This window comes from Ochotona princeps, chromosome 2, assembly GCF_030435755.1.
Source record: "Ochotona princeps isolate mOchPri1 chromosome 2, mOchPri1.hap1, whole genome shotgun sequence".
Taxonomy (NCBI): domain Eukaryota; kingdom Metazoa; phylum Chordata; class Mammalia; order Lagomorpha; family Ochotonidae; genus Ochotona; species Ochotona princeps.
The window spans coordinates 7058787-7080812 of NC_080833.1; the positions used below are offsets into that span (position 1 = coordinate 7058787).

General features: G+C 49.7%; 1 protein-coding gene across 2 annotated transcripts in view; it reads left to right on the forward strand.

The window, feature by feature from the left end:
- Nucleotides 1-22026, forward strand: part of CLCN6 (chloride voltage-gated channel 6) — a 36778-nt gene that overhangs the window by 1817 nt on the left and 12935 nt on the right. For both annotated transcript variants that reach the window (XR_009246877.1, XM_004596037.2), the window contains exons 3-9: nucleotides 13691-13756; nucleotides 14120-14185; nucleotides 16780-16846; nucleotides 17532-17638; nucleotides 18148-18274; nucleotides 19468-19535; nucleotides 20505-20563. Coding sequence is in view for 1 of the 2 variants with exons in the window: in XM_004596037.2 (XP_004596094.1) it covers nucleotides 13691-13756; nucleotides 14120-14185; nucleotides 16780-16846; nucleotides 17532-17638; nucleotides 18148-18274; nucleotides 19468-19535; nucleotides 20505-20563 (560 nt within the window). In the remaining variant the exon portion in view is untranslated. The remainder of the gene's footprint in view (nucleotides 1-13690; nucleotides 13757-14119; nucleotides 14186-16779; nucleotides 16847-17531; nucleotides 17639-18147; nucleotides 18275-19467; nucleotides 19536-20504; nucleotides 20564-22026) is intronic.

Consider the following 22026-nt stretch of genomic DNA (forward strand, 5'->3'; position numbering starts at 1 on the left):
CCTGGAACTCCATCTGGGTCCCCAGTGTGGGTGGCAGAGACCCAAGTATGTGAGCCATCGTCTGATTTTCCAGGTTTGTTAGCAGGGAACGGTTCAAAAGCAGAGCAGCCCAATACAGGATGGTGGCATCACAAACATTGCCCCAGTGCCCGATTTGAGGACATATGTTTTCCATAAGACCAGTACTGCTGAGGTGAAACTAAATATCCATGACTTTTTGTTACTTAATCAGTTCATAAGTTTCTTATTCTTTTTTGGTTTTTAGATACATTTTTAAAAATTTTATTTTTGATGATGCTTATATAGTTGAGAAGGATACATATCTGTGTGCACCACTGATTAAGGTTGGAAGGGTCAAGGAATGGGGGAAGGTGGATGAGACCATTGTTTCCAATTTCCTTTTTTTCTTCCTGTATCTGGGGGAAGAGAAGAGAGAAGGGGAGAAGCCACACCCAGCATCCTACCCCACGTCAGTGATGTTGTCCTAGGCTCCCAGTATGGAGCATGCTCTGAGGGTTCTGCTCAAGTGGTTTTAATAGTTCTGAGATGTTGATTTCATTTCTCTAAACACTGAGGAAATCCTTCCAAAGTCCGCTGGCTGACATAGTCCACCTTACACTCTCCATTTGCCTACATACTTGCTGTCAAAGTTTGGCTGGAAGATTTGTCCAATTTATGCTGCTCTACATCCTCTGCTGTGGTACTAGATGTCCGCTGCAGGCCTCAATGAACTGGTTGTCATGTACCCATGTGCCTCTGGGCATGCAGTTCACTGCCCAGGCTTCAGCAACTGAGAAGGCCCAGTTCTGATACATGCACTCTATAGTCAGATCACAGATTCTGCAGTTCTCCCCATGGTTCGAGTTCTGAGTCCAGCAGTTCAGTTACAGGGATCCCCGTAGTAACTTCATCTGAGGTAACCCCAGACTTAACTTCTGTGTGTGCTAGCCAGTCTGGAGTCTGGCTCAATCCATCACCCGCATCAGCCTACACTGGTGGTTGCAGTTGATGGGTCAGTTTTGTTTCCAGCCCAACCCTGCACACCACTTAGTCCTCATGTATACCAGCAGGAACTGCAGCCAAGTCAGTAACCCCCAATAACCACACCAGGCCCTCCACCAGTCCTGGTTCTTGCACTTGCCAATGTGTGCAACAGACTGGTCCTGTGTGTTCCATATCCCATTTGGCTTTTTTATACACTAATGGGTACTGCAGCCTAGCTCAGCCCAACTCACCTCAGTATCCACCCCACACAAGCTGGCAGATGCTACCTCCTGTCCAGCCAGGCCTGCCTTCAACCCTGGTTCTCATGCTCACTGGTGGGAGCTGTAGCCCATCAGAAGGGTGCCCACAGTTTCCCTGCTAGGCCCACTCCAAGCCCCAGATCTTGCACTTTCTTTTTTTTTTTTTTTTTTTTTTTTTTTTTTTATATATAATCCATTTTATTGTATTGTTGTTGACAATCTTTACATAGTTAACTATAGTTGAAGGAAAATCAAGAAAGAGAAGGAAACAAAAAAAAAAAAAAAAAAAAAAGGTTCAGGGGGATAGGAAGGTGGGCAATGCTATTATGTCCATATTGTTTCCATCATGTATCTGAGGTAAAAGGGGGTATTGAGGGAGAAGCCCTACCCGGTTTCCCGCCCACCCCAAGTCCCATATGTGGGGCATGCTCTGAGATATGTGCTCAAGTGGAGTTAATAGTTCTCCAGTTATGAGTCACTGCCAGTTTCGCTCGATGAGGTGGTCCACTGATTGATATGGTCCATCATGAAGTCTCCATTTGTCCCATATTTCGCTGCCAACATGTAGCTGAGATGAATGATTGTCCTATTCTGTCTTCTGTCTTTTCTTGGTTAGAATTCTGAGTCCAGCAGTTCAAGTGGGGAGATCTCCAAAGATACTTTGAGGTATTCCCAGACCAGATTCTTGTATGTTCTAGCAAGCACAGGGCCCGGCACAGTCCATCACCCTGATCAGCTGGTGGTTGCAATTGCTGTGTTGGTTCTGTTTTCAGTCCCGAGTTGCACTGGAACCAATGGGTGTTGCAGTCCAGTCTGGTTCGGCCCTTACATCAACCAGTGGGAGCTGCAGCCTAGTCGGGGCGACCCACAATAACCCCCACCAAGCCTGCCCCCTACCCTGGTTTGCCAATTTGTGTAGCAGAAGACCAGTCTGTCCCCCATCCCATTTGGCTCTGGTACTTGTCAATGGGTATTAAAGCTTAGTTCTATCTAATCGACTCAACCATCCAGCCCTCACAGATGTTGTTGAGTGCCTCTGTCTAGCCATCCCAGCCCCCGTCCTAGTTTTCATGCCCTCCCACGGGAATAGTGACCCAAGAAGGGGGAACCCACTTTTTCCCTCCCAGGTCTCTCTGTCCCGGTTTATGCACTCTTTAGGTGGTCCTGTGATTTGACTCGACAGAATTAGTCCCCAGTGCCAGCTTCTGCCAGCTGATGCTGTGGCCCTGATCTTGTCCACATGCAGCGCACAGGTGTTGTAGCCTTGCTTAGTCGTGTCTGTCTCTATCCCAGCCAACACTCTCCAGTGGGAGTGGTTGTCCAGCGAGGGGACCAGCCCCTTAACCCCCCCGCCAGCTCTGCCCCTCCCTTCCTGGATCTCACGTGTGCTGGATGGGTGTTGCATTCATATCCAGTACAGGCAACCACGCCCTGGCGTTCCAGAATGTGTACTGGTTTTGTCGCAACCAAACCCGGCCCATTCCACACTCTGTTCTGGTGATCGGATTTGCCAGAGGATGACATGAACTGATTCAGCCTGGCCTGCTCCTGACCCATGCCGAATGCATGCCAGTGGGAAACTTTCCATGGCCTATTCTGGGCTGTTTCCAATCATGCTTCTCGCGCTTACCTGCAGGGACTGTGTCCTGCCAGAGGAGTTGCCCAGGCTCCTCCATCAGAACCCCTCCCAATGCCCACTCCAAGCCCCAGATCTTGCACTTTCCAGGTGGGTCTGCAGTCCAGCTTGACAGGACTTGCTTCCGTTCCCAGCACTTGCCAGCTCATGCTGCAGCAAAGCCAGACCAGCCTGCACTTACTCTGGCTCATGTCTGCACCAGTAGATGTGGTCGCTTAGCCCCGCTTGGTTCTCCCCGTAACCCAGCTCACATGTAGGCCAATGGATTTTGTAGCCCTGTCTAGCCTCATCTGCCCCTGGTGCAGTTCTCCTGCTCACCAGCAGGAGCAGTGGCCCAGCAGGGGAATCCTTGCTGCCCCCCTACCGGGCTTACACTGCCCCCTCCACCCCCCAGGTCTTATATGTGCTGGTGGGTCTGTGGCCCATTCTGACATGATCCGCCTCACCTCATCTTATGCCAATGGGTGCTGCAGCTTAGCCCAGTCTAGACTGAACCCAGTCCAGGCCTTAATGTGAACTGGCCGATGTTGCAGCCCAACCTTGCCTATCCTGTACCCAATCCTGTTTCTCACATCTGCCAGTGGGTGCTATGAACTTGCCAAGTCTGGCCCATCCTCAGACCTGACTCACATGTATGCTGGCTGGTACTGTATCCTGATCTATGCTGCTCCCAATCTTGATTCTTACGGTCACCTGCAGGGGCTGCTTCCTGACAGAGGAGTTTCCAAAGCTCCTCTATCAGGTCACCTTCCAGCAGCAGACCTCACTCATACCTGTGGATTCTTGGCCCAACCTGACTTGGCCCACATCCTGTCCTGGCAGGAGCAGTGGCCGTGCCTGACCAGCCCACACCCAATCTAGCTCTAACAATTGGATGCTACATCCTGGCCCACCTCTACACCCGGCTCTCACATGGTTCTTAGTGTACAGAGACTTAGCCCACCCTGTCCAAAACCCGTTCTGGCTCCTCCAAGCACCAGCAGGTGCTGGAGCTTAGCTCAGTCTGGCACACCGCAAACCTAGGCCACACCCATGCTAAGGTACATGCAGTCATGTCCAGCCCAGTTCATCATCCCATTCCATTTCTCACGCTCACCAATGGGAACTGCAGCCCAACCGGGGTTTCCCTTTAGCTCCCAAACCAGCCACAGATCTTGTGCATGCTGGTGGTTGCTCTAACCCAGCCCTGTCTATTTCATGTACACCTTGGCCTTTGCCATTGGATGCTGCAGCCTGCCCATCCCCATCCTGGCCCACTTCCAGTTCCAACTCTTGCTGGTGGGTCAGCAGCCTAAGCCTGCTCAGCCTGCCCTCATCCCTGGATTTCATGCAAACCAGTAAGTGTGATAGCCTAGCCCAGCGTGGCCTGCACCCCATGCTGGCTGCTGCACATGCGGTGTGTTATGGTTTGGCCTGGCCCTGCCTGGTCTGTTCCCTGAGCCAGCCCACATATTTGCTGACAAATGGAGCTGCCTTGCCCAGCCCCAGGCCTGAATCACATGTTCACCAGTGGGAGCTATGTCTCACCAGGGGAATTCCCCAAGTTTCCTCATCAGGCCCACTCCCAGACCAAGATCTGACATGTGACTAGGCCATTACATGGCATAATCTGTCCCCTGTGTCTCAGTCTTTGTGTGTGCTAGTGGATATTGTGGCCTAAGCTGCCTCACACCTTGTTTTTAGGTGCCCCTATGCGTGCTGCAGCCTGGACCAGTCCAGCCTGTTCTCAACCCCAGTATGCAGAGTGTGTGTGGGGGGGGAGTCCCATGGTCATGCCTAACTCAGCCCATTACTACTCCCAGCTTTTGAGTAAACCAGTGGGTATTACAGTCTTACAGGAGTGAGTTCACATATCCTCCACAGAATCTGCCTCCTAACCTGGTTCTCACATGCTGGTTATTGTCATTGCCCAGCCGAAGATTACCCATCTTCTGTTCTGAAACTCACTGGCGGGTACTGTGATCCAGCTCTGCCAGGTAGGCTGCCAGCCCTAGCTGTAATGTGCGCCAGTGGGTGGTAGTTGGTCGTGGTCATTACCAGCTAGCCCAGCTCAGTCTCCCACATAGGTGGGTGCATTGGTCTGACTCAGAAAGGTTCTTCAGCTTCCCTCCCTCCAAACCGCTCAGTCTCAGCCCCCTTGCTTACCTGCACTTATAGTGGCCTTGTTGGTGGGAGTTCCCCAGAAGTCATTCCTTACCTGCAGTGTACTCCCTCAGTGGTCCTCCCTCCCACACATCCCCATACTCCCTGCCTTGAACAATCTACAGTCTCTGTGCCTGGGAGCCCATGGGTTCCCCAGCCCAGTCTTTTGGTGATGTGGCATATTGGCCTGGAGCTCTACTCTTCCACCAGAAACCCAAGCTCCTGGCATGCACGCTGGCCTGGGACCCTACCTCCTTGCCCACCCAAGACCTAAGCACGTTCACAGCTCCCTAAGCCTGGTTGACTAGCACACCAGGCCAGCATGCTACCCCCACCCCGTATCAAACAAGTGCAGAAAGCCCCATGCTCACTCTGCCTATCTGGGCTCAAGCCACCAGGTCGTCTGCAGGCCTGCACCCCAGACCCCCAAGAGAGAGAGGAAAAGATATAGATGTCTCCAGTCCATTGGTTCAGTCAAATGGCTGCAGCAGTCAGGGCTGGGCCAGGCTGAACGTAGGGCCAGGACTGCCGCATGGGTGGCAGGGATCCAAGCATTTGGGTCATCTTCTGCTTTCTCGAGCACATTAGCAGGGAATTAGATTGGAAGGCAAGCAGCTGGGACTCTACAAGCACTTGGATATGGCTGCTGGTATCATGAGCAACAACTTGACCTGTCCACAGTGTTGGCCCCCTAATCAGTTCATGACAACAAAACTAACCATGGTTGTGGTGGATAATTCTTCTTTTTTTTAATGGAAAGGCAGATCAAATTTATAGAGAGAAACATCTTCCACCTGCTGATTCACTCCTCAGGTGACCACAGTGGCCATAGCTGAGCCAGTCTGAAGCCAGGATCCAGGAGCTTCTTCCAGGTCTCCCACGTGGGTGCAGGATCCCAAGGATTTGGGCTGTCCTCGACTGCTTTCCCAGGTCACAAGCAGGGAGCTGGATGGGAAGTGGGGCAGCTGGAACATGAACCAGCACCATTGTGGGATCCAGGCACTTGAAAGTTGAGGATATAGCTATTGAGCCATTGTGCCAGGTACATGACAGAGAAATACTAACCTATTTAAAGTAGAGAAAAACCTAGAATCTGAGTGGGCCTTCTGCATTTTTTTCCACGTTTGCCTGCATGCACCAGTTCATGTCCCAGCTACTCCACTTCGCTTCCAGCTCCCTGCCTGTAGCCTGGGAAAACAGCCCAGGGCCTTGGGACCCTGCACCCAGATGAGATCCAGAAGAAGCTCCAGCTCCAGCCATTGCAGCCACTTGGGAAATGAACCGGGAAATGGGAGATCTTTCTCTCCTTTCTAAATTTGCCTTTCCAATACAAATAAATTAATCTTTAAAAACAAATAAATAAATATGCACCAGTGGAATATATGATCTATTACTAAAACTGTGTACTGTTCTCTTTTCTTGGCTTTGTCTTTGTGAACGTCCATGACTAAGCTAGGAGCCAGGTCTCCCACAAAGGGTGGCAGGAGAAACTCGAACACCAGAGCCATCACCAGCGCCTGCCAGGGTCTGTACCAGGGGCAGCTAGAGTCGGGAGATGGAGCTGCTTCTAGCTGACTGAATGCAAGCATGTCAGCAGGGGACACAGGCGTCTCAACAGCTGGGTGAATGCCTGGCCCAGTGACTTTCTTTACAATTTGTGCAGGTGTCCTGCAGGGATGCTGTACGTGGGCTGTGAGGCTGATATCCCTGGCCATGGGGGCAAGAGGGGTGTGAAATGCAGCCCAGATCTAAAGACATCTTGGCTGGCACAGCAGTCATCTCCAACTGCCGGGACCCCGGGATGTGGCTTGTCTCCCAGGCTTCTGCTCTGAGAGGTGCCCTTTTCTACCTCCAACGAGCCAGGCAGGCTCTGTGACCTGGTGAGAATGTTGCTGTTTGGTAAAGCCCGTTTCACAGAGTAGAGGTTATTACTCAAAAATCATCCATCACAAATTGGATGTCAAATTGGGGATTCTGAACCTTATAAGCTGCGTAATTAATCAAAGAGTCAAGAACAGGCAACAAACTGCTTTGAAAGCAGGAAGAAAGAGCACACTTTGGAAACAGTTTACAGAAGGGCTCTCTAATTGGTCCTTCGGACACCACATCCTGGCTGGTTTTTCTGCTCCGCTGCCGAGCTGAACAGGCTTAAACAGAGCAGGTGTTGTCCAGAGACTCGTATGCCCATGGCTGATTGAGAAATACAAATTAGTGCCAGGAAAGGACACTGACCCTTCAAAGTTAGGAGAATGTATGTGGCGGCCGACAGCAATATATGAACCACTCAGCGAAGTGAGTGGAGTGCTGGTAGTGGCAGGTACCAAGTAGAAGGCGTGGTGAGGCCCCAGACAAGGGGCAAGAAAGCTGTCCCAGGCATGGCAGTGCAGCCAAGAGGATAGCACGATATGGAATGCCTTACACTAATTTCTTACGAACCTCTCAACCATATACAAGGAAATAAATACTTTAAAATTAACAAGAAAACACACCAGCACATATAGTGCTTTTTGACCCAGTCTCAGCAGAATGGCACACCGTGGTGGTATAATTGGCAAAATGTACATGGAAGAAGATTCCAAAGTCTTAATTGTGTTGGTAAACAAATTACAAAGACAAACCAGTTGAGAGTGGAAACCTAAGATTGAAAGATAAACAAATAGAATGTAAGGAACTTTGGTAGAAATGGATTCAAATAAAATTAATATAGCGTTTAAAACTGGAAAGCTTGAACATTGCATATTTAATGCCAAGAAATTATTTTTATATGTAATAATAATGTTTTATGGTAAACATTTTAAAAATTCCTTTCCTCCTGAGACACATATTGAATTTTTTTTAAATATTTTTTTAAATCCATGAATTTTTTTTTAAAGATTCATTCATTCATTCATTTTATTACATAGTCAGATATACAGGGAGGAGAGACAGAGAGGAAGATCTTCCGTCCGATGATTCACTCCCCAAGTGAGCCGGTGCGCACCCATTCGAAGCCGGGAACCAGGAACCTCTTCCGGGTCTCCCATGCAGGTACAGTGTCCCAATGCATTGGGCCGTCCTCTCCTGCTTTCCCAGGTCACAAGCAGGGAGCTGGATGGGAAGTGGAGCTGCCGGGACCAGAACCGGCGCTCATATGGGATCCCGGGGCGTTCAGGGCGAGGACTTCAGCCGCTAGGCCACGCCGCCGGGCCCACATTGAATTTTTAAAAAAAAATTTTTTTGTGATATTTATACAATTGATTAGGGTGGGAAGGGTAGAGGACCAGGGGAAGCAGGTGAGACCACTATTTCCACACCTTCCTTATCTTGTTGTATAATTTGGGGGGAGGAGGGAGACAAGGGGAAGAAGCCACACCCAGCATCCCAGCCATTCTCAGTACCCAGGAATGGGGCGTGGCCACCTGATGTCGTCCCAGGGTCCCCGATCTGGAGCATGTTCTGAGGGTTCTATTCAAGTGGTTTCAATAGTTTGATAGTTCTGAAATGCTGTTGGTCTCGCCAATCCAAGGATGAGGAAATCCTTCCAAGGTCCGTTGGCTGACATAGTCCACCTTAGAGTCTTCATTCTCCCAGATATTTGTTGGCAACACTTGGCTGGGGTAGTTAACCAATTTGTTCTGCCCTCCTTCCTCTGTTGTGGTACCAGATGTCCTCCGCAGGCTCCAGTGGACTGCCAAATCCTCCGTGTGCATCTGGGCGTGCTGTCCACTGCTCCATCTTCAGTAACTAAGGAGGTCCCGTTCAGACACACGCACTGCACTGTCAGACCACGGGTCCTGCCACTCTCCCCATGGTTGGACTTCTGAGTCCAGCGGTTCCAGGGGGGGGGGGGGCTGGGAAACCCTCAAAGAAATCTTGTCTGAGGTAATCCCAGACCTAAATCCTGTGTGCTCCCCAGTTGGGGGGGGGGGGGCATGTGGAATTATTAATGAGTAAAATGATACAATGTATAGGATTTCCTTCAAAATACTATGGGAAGAGAAAACTGGAGGAGAGCATCCTTGAAATTATGGCTGGCACCACTGGAGGGGCCAGTGGAGTTGCATGATGGAGAATATTAGGGGCCCAACAGCCTACATGCTTTTCTTAGGTAACAAAGTGAGGGTGTACCAAATATACATGTACTATTTTAACCTGTTCTTCTCTCAACCTCGGAGTACAATTTTTCTATCACCTTAGACTTATTATCTGCAATGTTTTTAAAATAAGAGAATAGTGTTCGTGCTGTGATTTTTACTTAATGCACCCTGGGCTCCTCCCAGCTCGTCTGGGATGAGTTGCACAGTGGTGGCAGCCAGCCTTTCTGTTGGCCTTAAATTGCTCCCTTTAGGTTAATTCCAACAAGTGGGACTTGTATATTGTTTAATGCCTTTCTTTAATATTATGTAGATTTGAAAAACTTAACATGCTAAGATATACTCAAACTCATTTTCTCTGTAATTTTTTTTAAGTTTTACTGTAGAATTTTGTGTGCACATTCAAATAAGTAGTGTAGCATAGAATTTTTTGTAGGCCCAATGCTGTAGCCTGGGGATACTGGTACTCATAGGTAGAGGATTAGCCTGTTGAGCCACCATGCCATCCTCCATTGGTATATATTTATAAAACTAATTTTTTAAAAAAACTTATTTTCATTACTTGATAGGCAGAGTTACAGAGAGAGAGAGAGATCTTTCAACTGCTGGTTGAATTTCCAAATGGCCACATTGGCAGGGGCAGGAACAGACTGAAGCTAGCAACCTACAACCCCATCTGGGTCTCCCATGCAGCCGGCAGGGCCACTTATGTGTCTGCTCTGGACCATCTCTGGCTGCTTTCCTAGGCATGTTAGCAAGGAGCTGAAGTGGAAGTAGAGCAGCTGGGGCTTGAACCTGCACTCGTGCAGTATTCTGGCATTGCAGACTTAACCAGCTGTGCCCTTACCTGTTGCTGCACAGTGCTGGCACCATGGTGATGCAATTTCAAAAAGCCCTTTTTAGTAGTTTTATTTATCTATTATTTAAACTTTACTAGGTTATGACACACTTAAAAAAAAGATTTATTTTTATTTGAAAGGCAAAGTTAGAAGGAGGGTGACAGAAAGAGAGCTTCCATCCTCTGGCTCACACCTCAAATGGCTGCAAAGGCCAGACAGGGGCCCGTCTGAAGCCAAGAGCCTAGAGCTTTCAGGTCTCCCACATGGGTACTTGGAGACAAGGACTTGGGGCATCCTCTGCTGCTTTCCCAGACATTTTATCAGGGAGGTGGACTGGAAGTGGAGCAGCCATGTGGGAGCGCCTACACTGCAGGCACAGGCTTAGTTTGTTGTGCCACAGTGCGAACACTGTATAATAATAGCTGTAATTCACATAGAATTCAATTTGTCCATTTAAATTATGGAATTTAATAGTCTTTTAAGTGTATTTGTAGAGTTCTGCAACCATCATTCCAGAGTGATGAGCTGACTTGGCTGCTGCCTTTGGCCTTGACCCTAGGCAACCACTAATCTCGCTCTGTCCCCAGCTTTGCCTCTTTTGGACATCCAAAGCCTTTACCGTGTGGTTGAAGCCATAGTCTAGGGACAAAAGAGCCTTCTCTCGAGAAATGAGCTGCAGGAAACAGATTGATGGGAAGGAAGCTGGCATTACCTGCGGAATTAATGTAGGAACCAGTCCCCAATAATCCAGCTTCTGAGCCCTCCTCATGGGAAAGAGGAATTTGTAGGTAATTTTAAAGGCAGAGTAGAGGGCTTTTAGGGGGGAGATATGGACCATTCACTATCCATGGGCCAAGCTGGCCTGGGACCTGGCTGTGGTGTCAACTCTGGTCTCACCTCTGAGGAGGTACTTGGGGAAGGAGTTGACAACAGTTGGGGTCTCCTGGAGGGACAGAGGAGGGGAACTTGAAACAGCCCACCCCTGCCTTTGCTGCTTTGGACTTCCTGCTCTCAGCTTGAAGTCCAAAAGGGCAGATTCGGGGGCCTTGTGTGAGCTCTAATAGTAGCAGTATTGGACAGAAGCGTCAGGCACTCCATGGACCAGTCGTTTCTGCTTGGATTTGAGACATGTGAAAAAGCCGAAGTGCTTTCCATCTCCTAGCCCACACCGCAGTGTGGCGCTGTTGCCCACACAAAGTGGAAGTGGCCAAGGGTCCTCTGTCTAACACTGTCTCTCTGGAGGTAGGGCGGGCTCCGTCCCAGACCTTTCCCACTGCAAGTGCCGGTGGCATATAGCTTATCACCCCACCCTTCCAAGCTGTTGATTCATGGAGGGTCAGAGGCCACACCCTCCCTGCGCCCCCAGGGTTGCAGAAGCTCCAGGAGCCCAGGTGGTTTGGGGCACTTTGGAGGCTTCATTACGTAGGTATGATTGATTGCATCCCTAGTGTTGGGCTGAACCTTCAGCCCCTCCCCGGAGGCTGGGGGTGGGGCTGGAGCTCCGATCTAATCAGACCGTGGGCTTTGCTGTGCCCAGTCCCCATCTTGAAGCTAGCCAGGGGCCCAGCAACCAGGCGTCTCATTAGCATACGAAGACAGGCATCCAGATATTCCAAGGATTTTAGGAGCTGATTGTCAGGTAACAGATTGAAAACTGGAGTAAATTTAACAAATCAGAGAACCGGTTTGTATTTTTCAGTGTTTTTTCCCCCTATTTGTTGGTAGAGTGTGATGTCACTTGTTTGTTTTTTTTTAAGCAGTGTGCCTCTGTGTTTGAGGCTGTTTGTGTGTGATCACTCAAATGAGTCCAGTTTCCCTGCAGAAATATTTTGCTCGCTCTGTTTGCTTTAGAATAAGGGGAGAGAAGGATGATTTTTTTTAGAATATGAAAAACATGTTTTTTTAAGAGAATCTGAAACAATACCCATATGTAAACATCTTTAAGCACTTTGCAGATGCTTTTCCCGATGTTTTTGAATTATGTATGCTGACACACACATAATCCCGATTTGAACTCCTCGAGATGGAATTATGCAGGTTTTTTTTAAAAATTCTGCAACTTAAAAAAAAAAATGTTTCTATTGCATCTCGTTTTTGTTGCTTAACCTAGACGTTTTCCGGGTCTCTCTGTGGAGATAGAGGAAGTCATATCATTATTTGATTGCTATAGCTGTCAGTTTCGGTTATAATAATTGATTACTAGTCACCTGTTGCTACATCCAGGACTGTCATAAAAAAGGAACTTGGATTTACTGTGGGAGGTCATAAATTGTAGGATAAATTGTCCTGAGTGATTGCTGTAGTTGGCTGACATCCTGCTGCCTGGAGTGTGGCTGCCTGGCCAAGTTCTTGTTTATTAGCTGGCCTAGAGGTGTGGTGTGGAGGGGAAGGAATGAGGGCTGGATCAACCGTGTTCCTTTGTTGTCAGACTGCTGCTGCTCCTCCAGGCCATGTTAGGATTGTTTTTTTACAGATCTGTAGCTGTAAGCTGTTGGAAGGCTCTGTTCTGTGAACCATGGTCTAAGGAACTCTCCTGTAGATGTCCGAGCTTTAGGAGCTGGACTGGATGCCTGCCTCTTGCTGACATAAAGCACAATTGCCTTTGATTGTTTACCTTTTTTTTTTTTCTTTTTTAAAGAGTGTTTATTTGCAGGCCCGGCACAGTAGCCTAGTGGCTGAAGTCCTTGCCTTGCTTTGGCAGGGATCCCATATGGGCGCCAGTTCATATCCTGGCTGCCCCATATTCCTTCCAATTCTCTGCCTGTGGTCTGGGAACGCAGTAGAGGATGACCCAAAGCTTTGGGACCCTGCATCCACGCGGGAGATCCGGAAGAGGCTCCAGGCTCCTGGCTTCAGATCAGCTTAGCTCTGGCCATTGCGCCACTAGGGCAGTGAATCACCAGACAGAAGAACTTTCTGTCTCTCCTTCTTCTCTTTGTAGATCTGCCTTTTCAATAAAAATAAATAAATCTTAATATACATATATATTTATATTTATTTGAAAGGTAGAGTTACAGAAAGAGAAAAAGAGAAAGATTCTTCTAGCCACCAGTTCACTCACCAAAATGGCCACAACAACGAGGACTTTGTCCAGCTGAGGCTGGGAGCCTGGAACTTCTGGGTCTCCCACATGGGTGGCGGGGGCCCAAGCGCTTGGCCCATCTTCTGCCACCTTCCCAGGCACATTTGCAGGTTGCTGGGTCTGAAGTGCAGCAGCCCAAACTTTAACTGGCTCGCATCTGGGATGCTCGCATCTCACGTGATGGCTTAACCAGGTGAGTCACAGTGCTGGTCCCACACGCTGATTTTTAAAATGTATCTTCATATTATTTTGTCTCTTGAGGAACCTTATTTTCATGGATGCTAACTATTAAAAAAATGCTGACTTCCTAAATTAGCTGCAGTTCATTGAAGCTTTTGTTCACATCTAAGGAAGTAAGTTGGGTGAGCCTGGTAATAATTACAGTTCTGTATTTCTCAGGAACAGGAAGTGTAAAAGTCTGTGATTTTAAGACTCTCCCTAACTAGGTTAGGTGTTAACCTCACAACAGTGTTGTGTGAATTTTGCTGCACTGGCCAGTACCTGGAGGCCACAGCCTCCGCGACTGCTGCCTTGCCGAGGTCCACCAGGTGCTGTAGGTGGCCCTGCTCTGTCCATCCACCCGGCCAGTAGCAGCAGCCTAGAGACCATCCCTACTCTGGTTTTGGCGATTCTCCCCCCTGAAGTGACATTTCCTCCCTGTGCTCCTCTGGCAGAGTTTGGATTACGACCGCTGTATCAACGACCCCTACCTGGAGGTTTTGGAGACCATGGACAATAAAGTGAGTCTTGCCTTTCTCGACCTCTTGGGACCAAATCAGTCCGAAGACAACTCTCTTCTCTTTGGAATCCTTCAGTGAATATCCCAGTCCCTTGATCCTTTAGTCATCTCATGAGATGTTGGCATTTAATTTCTTAATTCCTCATTCTACCAGCCAACATAGCCGCTATCAGTGTACCTGGCCCAACCTGCTAGAATTTCTCACGCCTGTGCTGTAAGGCACCTGGGGTGTGGGCGTGGCTTCACCCCGCTTGCTCTCTTGCTTGTGAGGCATTTAGTCTAACATTGATTGGTCACAGCATGTTCCTTCCCTCTACCGCATAATCCCAAACCAGACTCATTTGTTCGTTTTCCATGTGCGCAGAAAGGTCGCTGGTATGAGGTGGTGAAGTGGACGGTGGTGTTTGCAATTGGAGTTTGCACTGGCCTGGTAAGCATGGGGCAGGGCATGTGGTGGGCCAGAGGGGTGGCCTGTCCCAGGGAAACCCTGGCCTGGCGAATGACAGCTGTCACTTGTCACCAGGGCCGTTAGATATATAGCATTTTAACGTTTGTCATTATAACGAAGCCCAGCCTTTCTCTTTCTTTGTCTCTCTCTTTGAAATTAATCTTGGCCCAGTTTCACATACTTTTGTTTTCTGAGATAAAATGAGTTGTATATCTGTAGTACTTTCTTCTTTTGTTTTTGTTTTTTTTAAGATTTATTTTATTTTTATTACAAAGTCAGATATACAGAGAGGAGGAGAGACAGAGAGTTAGTGGAGCTGCTGGGATTAGAACTGGCAACCATATGGGATCCCAGGACATTCAAGGCGAGGACCCTAGCCACCAGGCCACGCCACTGGGCCCTATCTGTAGTACTTTCAAAGCACTCAAAGATTTGGTCAAGACTTCATGTTTTATGATATTTGTTGATCATAAGTCATAAAATCCAGCTGGTTAAGCCTCTCTCCTGTAGGCCTATCTATGTCTGTGGGGCTGGGAACTTAGTGGTAGAGTACATTGTGGGTGTTGAGGTCATCCTGTGAGGAAAAAGCAAAGGAGTGAGGACATGATGCCCTTTTGTTAGCACAAGGAACTAGTAACAGGGTGAGCATCACAAATTATAGGGGATTTCCTGGGCTCTCCTGGGCTCTGCCCTACCCACTGCTAACTTGGCCTAGCAAGAAGAGCTGGCTGTTGCGGGTGTTGCACAGGGTCCCTGCAAGCTGGCAGGTGACATCACAGGCAAAGATGGGAACATTTGTAATAGCAGAATGCTTGGAACATAACAGCTACCTGATGTTAAGGAAGAACCAGGAAAGACACTAGCGAATCAGAAGGATGAATGTGCAGTCTGACTTTCCATCAGTACAAAGTTAGATTGGGGATGTACTTGCATTCCTCTGGAGCAGCCACTAGTCTCTACTTAATGCTGCGTGTTGGATCTGCACAGTGTAAGCAGGTGCCAGATAACACAGCCACAAGGGCCAGCCTCGAGTTTTGCTTTCATGGCACTCATCACAGTTTGTGGCTAAGCCACAGTGGCCCACTGGCAGGCATCCAGAAGACCTCCTTGGCAACACTCGGATGGACACCATTTTGAGTTAATTTGGGCTGCATTAGTCTGGTGTGAATCTGAGCGTTTATTTTGCCAAATGTCTTCCTGGTTACAAATTTCCCTGTGGTGGGCAAGTCATCGGCCATATGGTTCAATCTTTCTGCAATTCTTGCTTCTGACTCCTCCGAGCTGCCAGTAACCAGTAAATCTGCCTCATGTCTTAGATTCTAGGACAATCACCTGCCTTGAAATACAGCAGCTAGCTCCTCTGACCACTAACTGTCCCATCCTTGGATCTGTTACTGCTTACCACATCAGTGTTGGAATGCCTCCAGACACTGGCTCAAGAGAAGGCCAGAGTTAAATGCCTGAAGCCTTTGATCCTGCATCCATTAAATTAGCAGCCTTCCCAGTTCTCCATTTAGCCTCTGAGCACGCAGGAGAATAGGGTATTAGAATCCCGCTTGTTTCCCAGGGTTACCATTGACTGTGCAATGGGTGTCAATCAAAATGATGACTTAGGAAATGCAAGCTGTTAATGATCAATATGCAGAAACCACGCGTGCCTGAGTGAGTATTTGGAGTAATAAAGTAATAGCCTGTGTGCTCGTTTGTACTTGTCAGCTGTACATAACTCTAGCCGAAGTACCTGGGTGGAGCTGCTCAAGGAGGAAGGCTTAGCTAGGCTCATGGTTTGAAGGGTCACAGAGAAGGGGTGGCCTCATTGATCTGGCATCCAGCAAGGGCGGGAGATGGCAGAAAATGGGTGGAAGAAGGAACAGGTGGTGAGCCAGGGAGCTGAGAGGCCGTGCGTGTCCTCCACGGCCCTGTGTCCTTTTATAAAAGCCCCCTAGATTCAGTCTCGGGACCCCCCAGCAGCCTAATCCTGATCACTTCCCAGAGGCCTCACCATCAGGCTTCTCACACCTAACCCATGATCCTGTGAGTTTGGGGGCCTTTAACTGATGGTCCTTTGGGAGCACGCAAACCAATGTCCAGGTCATGCCCATTCTTCCACCAAGCATCCTGGAAGACTTTTGCTCTTCTTTTCAAACTACCTTTGGAGAGCTTTCAGTAGCTCCCCCTAACAACCCAGCACCCTTACTCCAAACACTCTTCCTCAGTTTCACATCTCTCCCCCCTTTCTTTTACTTGGCTTCATTCAGCTCACCTGTGTTCCCTTCCTGTTTTTTTTTTTTGTTTGTTTGTTTGTTTTTAAGATTTATTTTATTTTTATTGGAAAGTCAGATATACAGAGAGGAAGATCTTCTGTCCGTAGCTTCACTTCCCAAGTAGCTGCAACAGCTGGAGCTGAATTGATCCAAAGCCAGGTGCCCAGGTGGTCCCAAGACTTTGGACCATCCTCAACTGCTTTCCCAGGCCACAAGCAGGGAGCTGGATGGGAAACGGGACAGCCGGAATTAGAACCGGCGTTAGAGACAGGTGGGAGGGAGGCTTGGTGATGGGTCTCTGGCTTTTCACAGGTGGGTCTCTTCGTGGACTTCTTCGTGCAGCTCTTCACCCAACTCAAGTTTGGAGTGGTAGAAGCCTGTATCCTTTGTGTGGTCCTTGGGCCACAGTGGTCACTGAAATTGTCTGCAAATGGGTTTAGCAATGAGCATGTTATTGAAGAGCAGCTTATTCGAGTTTAGCTTTAGGGGTTTTACATTCTCACTGAAAGACACAAAAGGAAGACATCCATAGAGACGTGCCATGTTTGTTGTTGATAAGGCACATATGACATGGTGAGGCTGGTTGTCCTAAATTCAGTGCAGTTCCAATAAAAGATGCTCTAGAGGGGGAGGATCCTGGTCCGTGAGTTAAGCCCGTGCATGTGACACCTGCAGCCCATCTGCAGCTGCTGGTTCAAATCCTGGCTCCTCTGCTTCTGTTTCTTGAAGTAGTGGATAAAGGCTCTAGTGCTTTGGCCACCATCACGCACATGGGAGTCATAAGAAGGAGAGCCAAAGATCCTCCATCCACTGGTTCAATCTCCAAATAATTGCAACAGCCAGAGGTGACTTGATCCGAAGCCCGGGGTCTCTTCTGGGTCCCCCATGCAGGTACAGGATCACCAACACTTGGGCCATCTGCTGCTTTCCCAGGTGTAGGTGGGATGCCTGCTGTGCCACAGTGCCTTCCCCCTTAGTCAACTTGGACATGGATGGCACTTGTGCACTGCTTCTGTGAAGGCAGGGAGGTGTGAGCCTGCATCTTCCTTAACCCGTTTCCCCAGCCGTGGAGGAGTGCAGCCAGAAGGGCTGCCTCGCCCTGTCCCTCCTTGAACTCCTGGGTTTTAACTTGACCTTCGTCTTCCTGGCCAGCCTTCTCGTCCTGATTGAGGTGAGGTGCTCTCAGGTGTCTGTCCAGGCTCTGCTTATCTTCCCCCTCTCAGTTTCTAGAGCCTTAGGCAACAGCTACCCTGAGAACACAGATTTCCTACAAAAGTGGCTTCTCATCCACTCACAGACTCCAGTCTGTGATGGGTGGCAGTTCTGGCCTCAGCAGCACTCGGAGGCACCCGGAGAATTTTTAAAAACTGCTCGGACCTGGCCCGGCTCTGACCAGTGGTCAGAATCCCTGCTAGTGGGTACCATGTTGACTGCTGATGTCCCAGGCGATGCTAACTCATGGGAGTTTGTTAGGGAGGCAGGTGCACCTGTGTCCCTCAGAGCTGCTGAGCAGGAAGTCCAGGTGGGGTCAGCACCTGTGACTTAGCCAGCCCTCCTGGTGAGCTGACACTGCCCTTGAAGAGGTCCCATTCTCCCTGGTTAGCTGCACACTCGGTAAGGGTGGGCCTGCAGGACAGTGGAGTCACTGAGTTTATGGGAGTACCTATTCTTGTTTGTTAGCCAGTGGCCGCAGGCTCGGGCATCCCAGAGATCAAGTGCTACCTGAATGGCGTCAAGGTACCAGGAATTGTGCGGCTGCGGACCCTGCTGTGCAAAGTCTTCGGGGTGCTTTTCAGTGTGGCTGGAGGTAGGTCTCATCTCTGCAGGGAACTGCCTGCAGTGCATGCAGGATGTCTGCCCGTGCAGTGCTTGGGCTCTTGTTTTTGGAAAAGGGAGGTACTGTTGGTCTGTCACCATTCAGAGAGACTTGACAGACATGCCATTCTGCCATCCTGTTGGTCTTGGAGTTAGCAAGCTTTCTGTGTCAGTGATAAGATGGTAAATAATGGAGGCTCTGAGGGCCGGGAAGGAAACTGGAGGAGACGTTGTGGGTGTTTCCATAACAGGCGAGAATATAAAAGCCATGCTGGTTTGGTGTTTTTGGCTCCCGGGCTGTATAACGACAGGCAGGGCATGAGTCTTGTCTCATGGACTGTAGGTTTTCATTTGTTTGTTTTAATATTTTAGTGTAGAAATTGTGTTACTATTTTTTTTTAAGATTTGTTTATTTTATTGGAAAGACAGATTTACAGAGAGGAAAGACAAAAAGATCTGTCTACTGGTTTACTCCCTAAGTGGCTGCAGCAACAACCAGAGCTGTACCGATCTGAAGCCAGGAGCTTCTTTTGGGTCTCCCCCAAAGATGCAGGGTCCCAAGGCTTTGGGCCGTCCTCGACTGCTTTTCCCAGGCCACAAGCAGGGAGCTGGATGGGAAGCAGGACTGCCAGGATTAGAACCGTCACCCATATGGGATCTCGGCACGTGCTAGGCGAGGACTTTAACTGCTAGGTTACCGTGCCAGGCCCACAATACTTTATTTTATAAGATTTATTTTTATTTGGAAAGCAAAATTACAGAGTGGGAAGGAGAGACAGAGAGAGATCTTCCACTCACTGGTTCACTCTCCAAGTGGCCGCGATGGCTGGAGCTGGGTTGGTTTGAAGCTGGGAGTTTCTTCTGCATCTGCATGGGTCAGGGGCCCTAGAACTTGGGCCCCTTCACTGCCTTCCTGGGCCATTCACAGAACTAGACCAGAAGCGGAGTCAGCAGAACTTGAGCCAACTCCCCCTGTGCGGAATGCTGGCAGTGATGGCAAAGGCCTGGCACTTAAAGGCCGTTAGCAGTGCTTTAAACAAAGCTTACTAGATGAGAATTTGGCTCAGTCTTTGTCTGATAAAGTCATAACCCATATCTGGTTTTCAGCTGTTGAGAGAAGTTTAGGTAGTATGGTCTCTTGACCAGAGACTTGGCACGCTGGCTGATGGTCTTTCCCTGTCCCAGGGCTGTTTGTGGGGAAGGAAGGCCCCATGATCCACAGTGGAGCCGTGGTAGGAGCCGGCCTCCCTCAGGTAAGGCAGTGGCCCTCCCCTGGAGCCTCGCGGACAGGAGCGTCCTAACGTGACTTAGGGACCCAATTCCGTTTGGGTCGACAGCAGATGGTGCTGTGTCTCGAGTGGAGGCTGGATGCAGACAGAGCCCGAGGCAAAGTAACCTAGGGCCCCCACAGCCTCTGGCCAGTGCTTCCACGGAGGTGGTGTGCAGGTCACCTCATTACTGCCAAAGGACCAAAGGCTGGGCACGGTGGGCAGGATTATCTTGGGCACTGCTCTGATTCTGCTTAATGTGGCCAAGTCCCAGGAACAGCTGCCAGAGTGCTGTCTGCCTGACAGACTGCAGGCCAATGCGTCCCAACCCTGTCCTGCACAGCCACCGTCAGGCCCCATTACCATCACCCCTTTTCTCAGATGAGGAAACTGAGGCCCGGAGAGGCTGAGGAGCCAGTACCCTGCGTGGGCAGCTGGCCTTCCTGGGCGAAAGGGGGCGGCCCCTCCCCTCCTCGTGAGCTGTCACATGGAGGCATGTTCCTCCCGGAGCCTGGTTTTCTGATCTCTGGCTGCTGTCTCAGCTGCCAAGTCTTCAGAATCGAGCTGCAAGGTGGACAGAGGCCAGGCCCAGGGCAGGCAGCAGGGGCCCCGTCCGTGCTGCCATGGCCCGAGTGGTGCGCACTGTGCCTCTACGGTTGCTGCCAACTCCTCCCGACCCTTTGCTCAGCTTATTCCTCTTTTTTTGCCCTGAATCGTTGACTCTGCACGTAATGCAATTTGTGAAGGATTTAGGAGTGTGGGGGCAGGGAAAATAGCTTCCTCCCAGCGGAGCCACTTCCTTTTCTCCACATGGCTGTCATGCTCTGCCTCCTTGCCCACACCCCCCACTTCACACCCCTCCCCCGCTAGGTGGGCGTGAGCACAGGGTCCCTGGTGCCAGGGTTTCTCTGGTGCTTGGCGGCCATTCTCCAACTCTGTCTTCTCCGGGCTTAGTTTCAGAGCATCTCCTTACGGAAGATCCAGTTTAACTTCCCCTACTTCCGAAGTGACAGGTAAGGAAAAGTTATCAAATTGATTTTGCTGAAAAAAGAATGTTAAGGGACTGCTGGCCATAGCAGGCTCTCGGGCCAGCTGCTAGTTGCTGCCCTTGCTAGGCAGGCGACATGTGAGATCCAAGGGTCGGAGAAGAGGGGGCTTTGAGTTACTCTCGGGAGGAAGCGCAAGAAGGGAGTTGGTGTCCTGACTTTCTTTCCGTCATGCTGTGTGAGGTGTGGAAATCTCAGGCCAGGAAAACAGCCCGAGAGGGGAACCCAAAGACAAGGCAGACGCTGGGCAGACGCTGGGCAGACGCTGGGCAGACGCTGGGCAGACGTTGGGCCTGGCAGAGGTGGTGCACCATGCTGTGTCTATGCCTGGGTCGGATTCTGGCTTTGCTTCTTCTTCTTTTTTTTTTTTTTAAAGATTTATTCATTTTATTACAACCAGATATACACAGAGGAGGAGAGACAGAGAGGAAGATCCTCCATCCGATGATTCACTCCCCAAGTGAGCCGTAACGGGCCGGTGCGCGCCAATCCGAAGCCGGGAACCTGGAACCTCCTCTGGGTCTCCCACGCGGGTGCAGGGTCCCAATGCACTGGGCCGTCCTCGACTGCTTTCCCAGGCCACAAGCAGGGAGCTGGATGGGAAGTGGAGCTGCCGGGATTAGAACCGGCGCCCATACGGGATCCCAGGGCTTTCAAGGCGAGGACTTTAGCCACTAGGCCACACGGGGCCCTGGTTTTGCTTCTTATTCTAGATTCTTGCAAATTGCTCAAGTAGTTGTGTTCCCGCCCCCAGTGGCAGGCCCAGATTGAGTTGTTGATCCCCAGCTTGGGTCTGGCCCAGTCTAGGCTGTTGAAGGCATTAAGATAGGAGATCTGTTTCTCTTTGTCTTTTAAATGAATTGAAAAATGAGGAAACAAATCAAAAAAAGCCTAACTGAGAAAGGCTAAAGGCAGGCATATTATTAAGAAGATTTTTTTTTTTAATGTTTGTTTATTTTTATCAGAAAGGCAAATTTGCTGAGAGAAGGACAGAGAAAGATCTTCCATCCACTCATTCATTCTCCAAATGATGGTAACAGCCAGAGCTGAGCCAGTCTGAAGCCAGGAGCCTCTTCCGGGTCTCCTACACGGGTGCAGGGTCCCAAAGCTTTGGGCCATCCTCTCCTGCTTTCCCAGGCCACAGGCAGGGAGCTGGATGGGAAGTGGAGCAGCTGGGACATGAACCAGCTTTGCAATACGAACACTTGCAGGAGGATTAGCCTGTTGAGCCACCTTTCTGGGCAGGAGGTGCTCAGCTCAGAACACTCTGTGGCCCTGTGGGTTCATGTATGTTACTAACCTGTGCACCTTGTAAGGGACTGGCCTCATGAACCGGGAGCCATGGAAGGCCATAGGCGTCGGGAGCGTCCGTTCTCGGACCCAAGGCAGCACTGAGGTGGACAGCATCCGGCTCCTCAGTGGCCCGGATT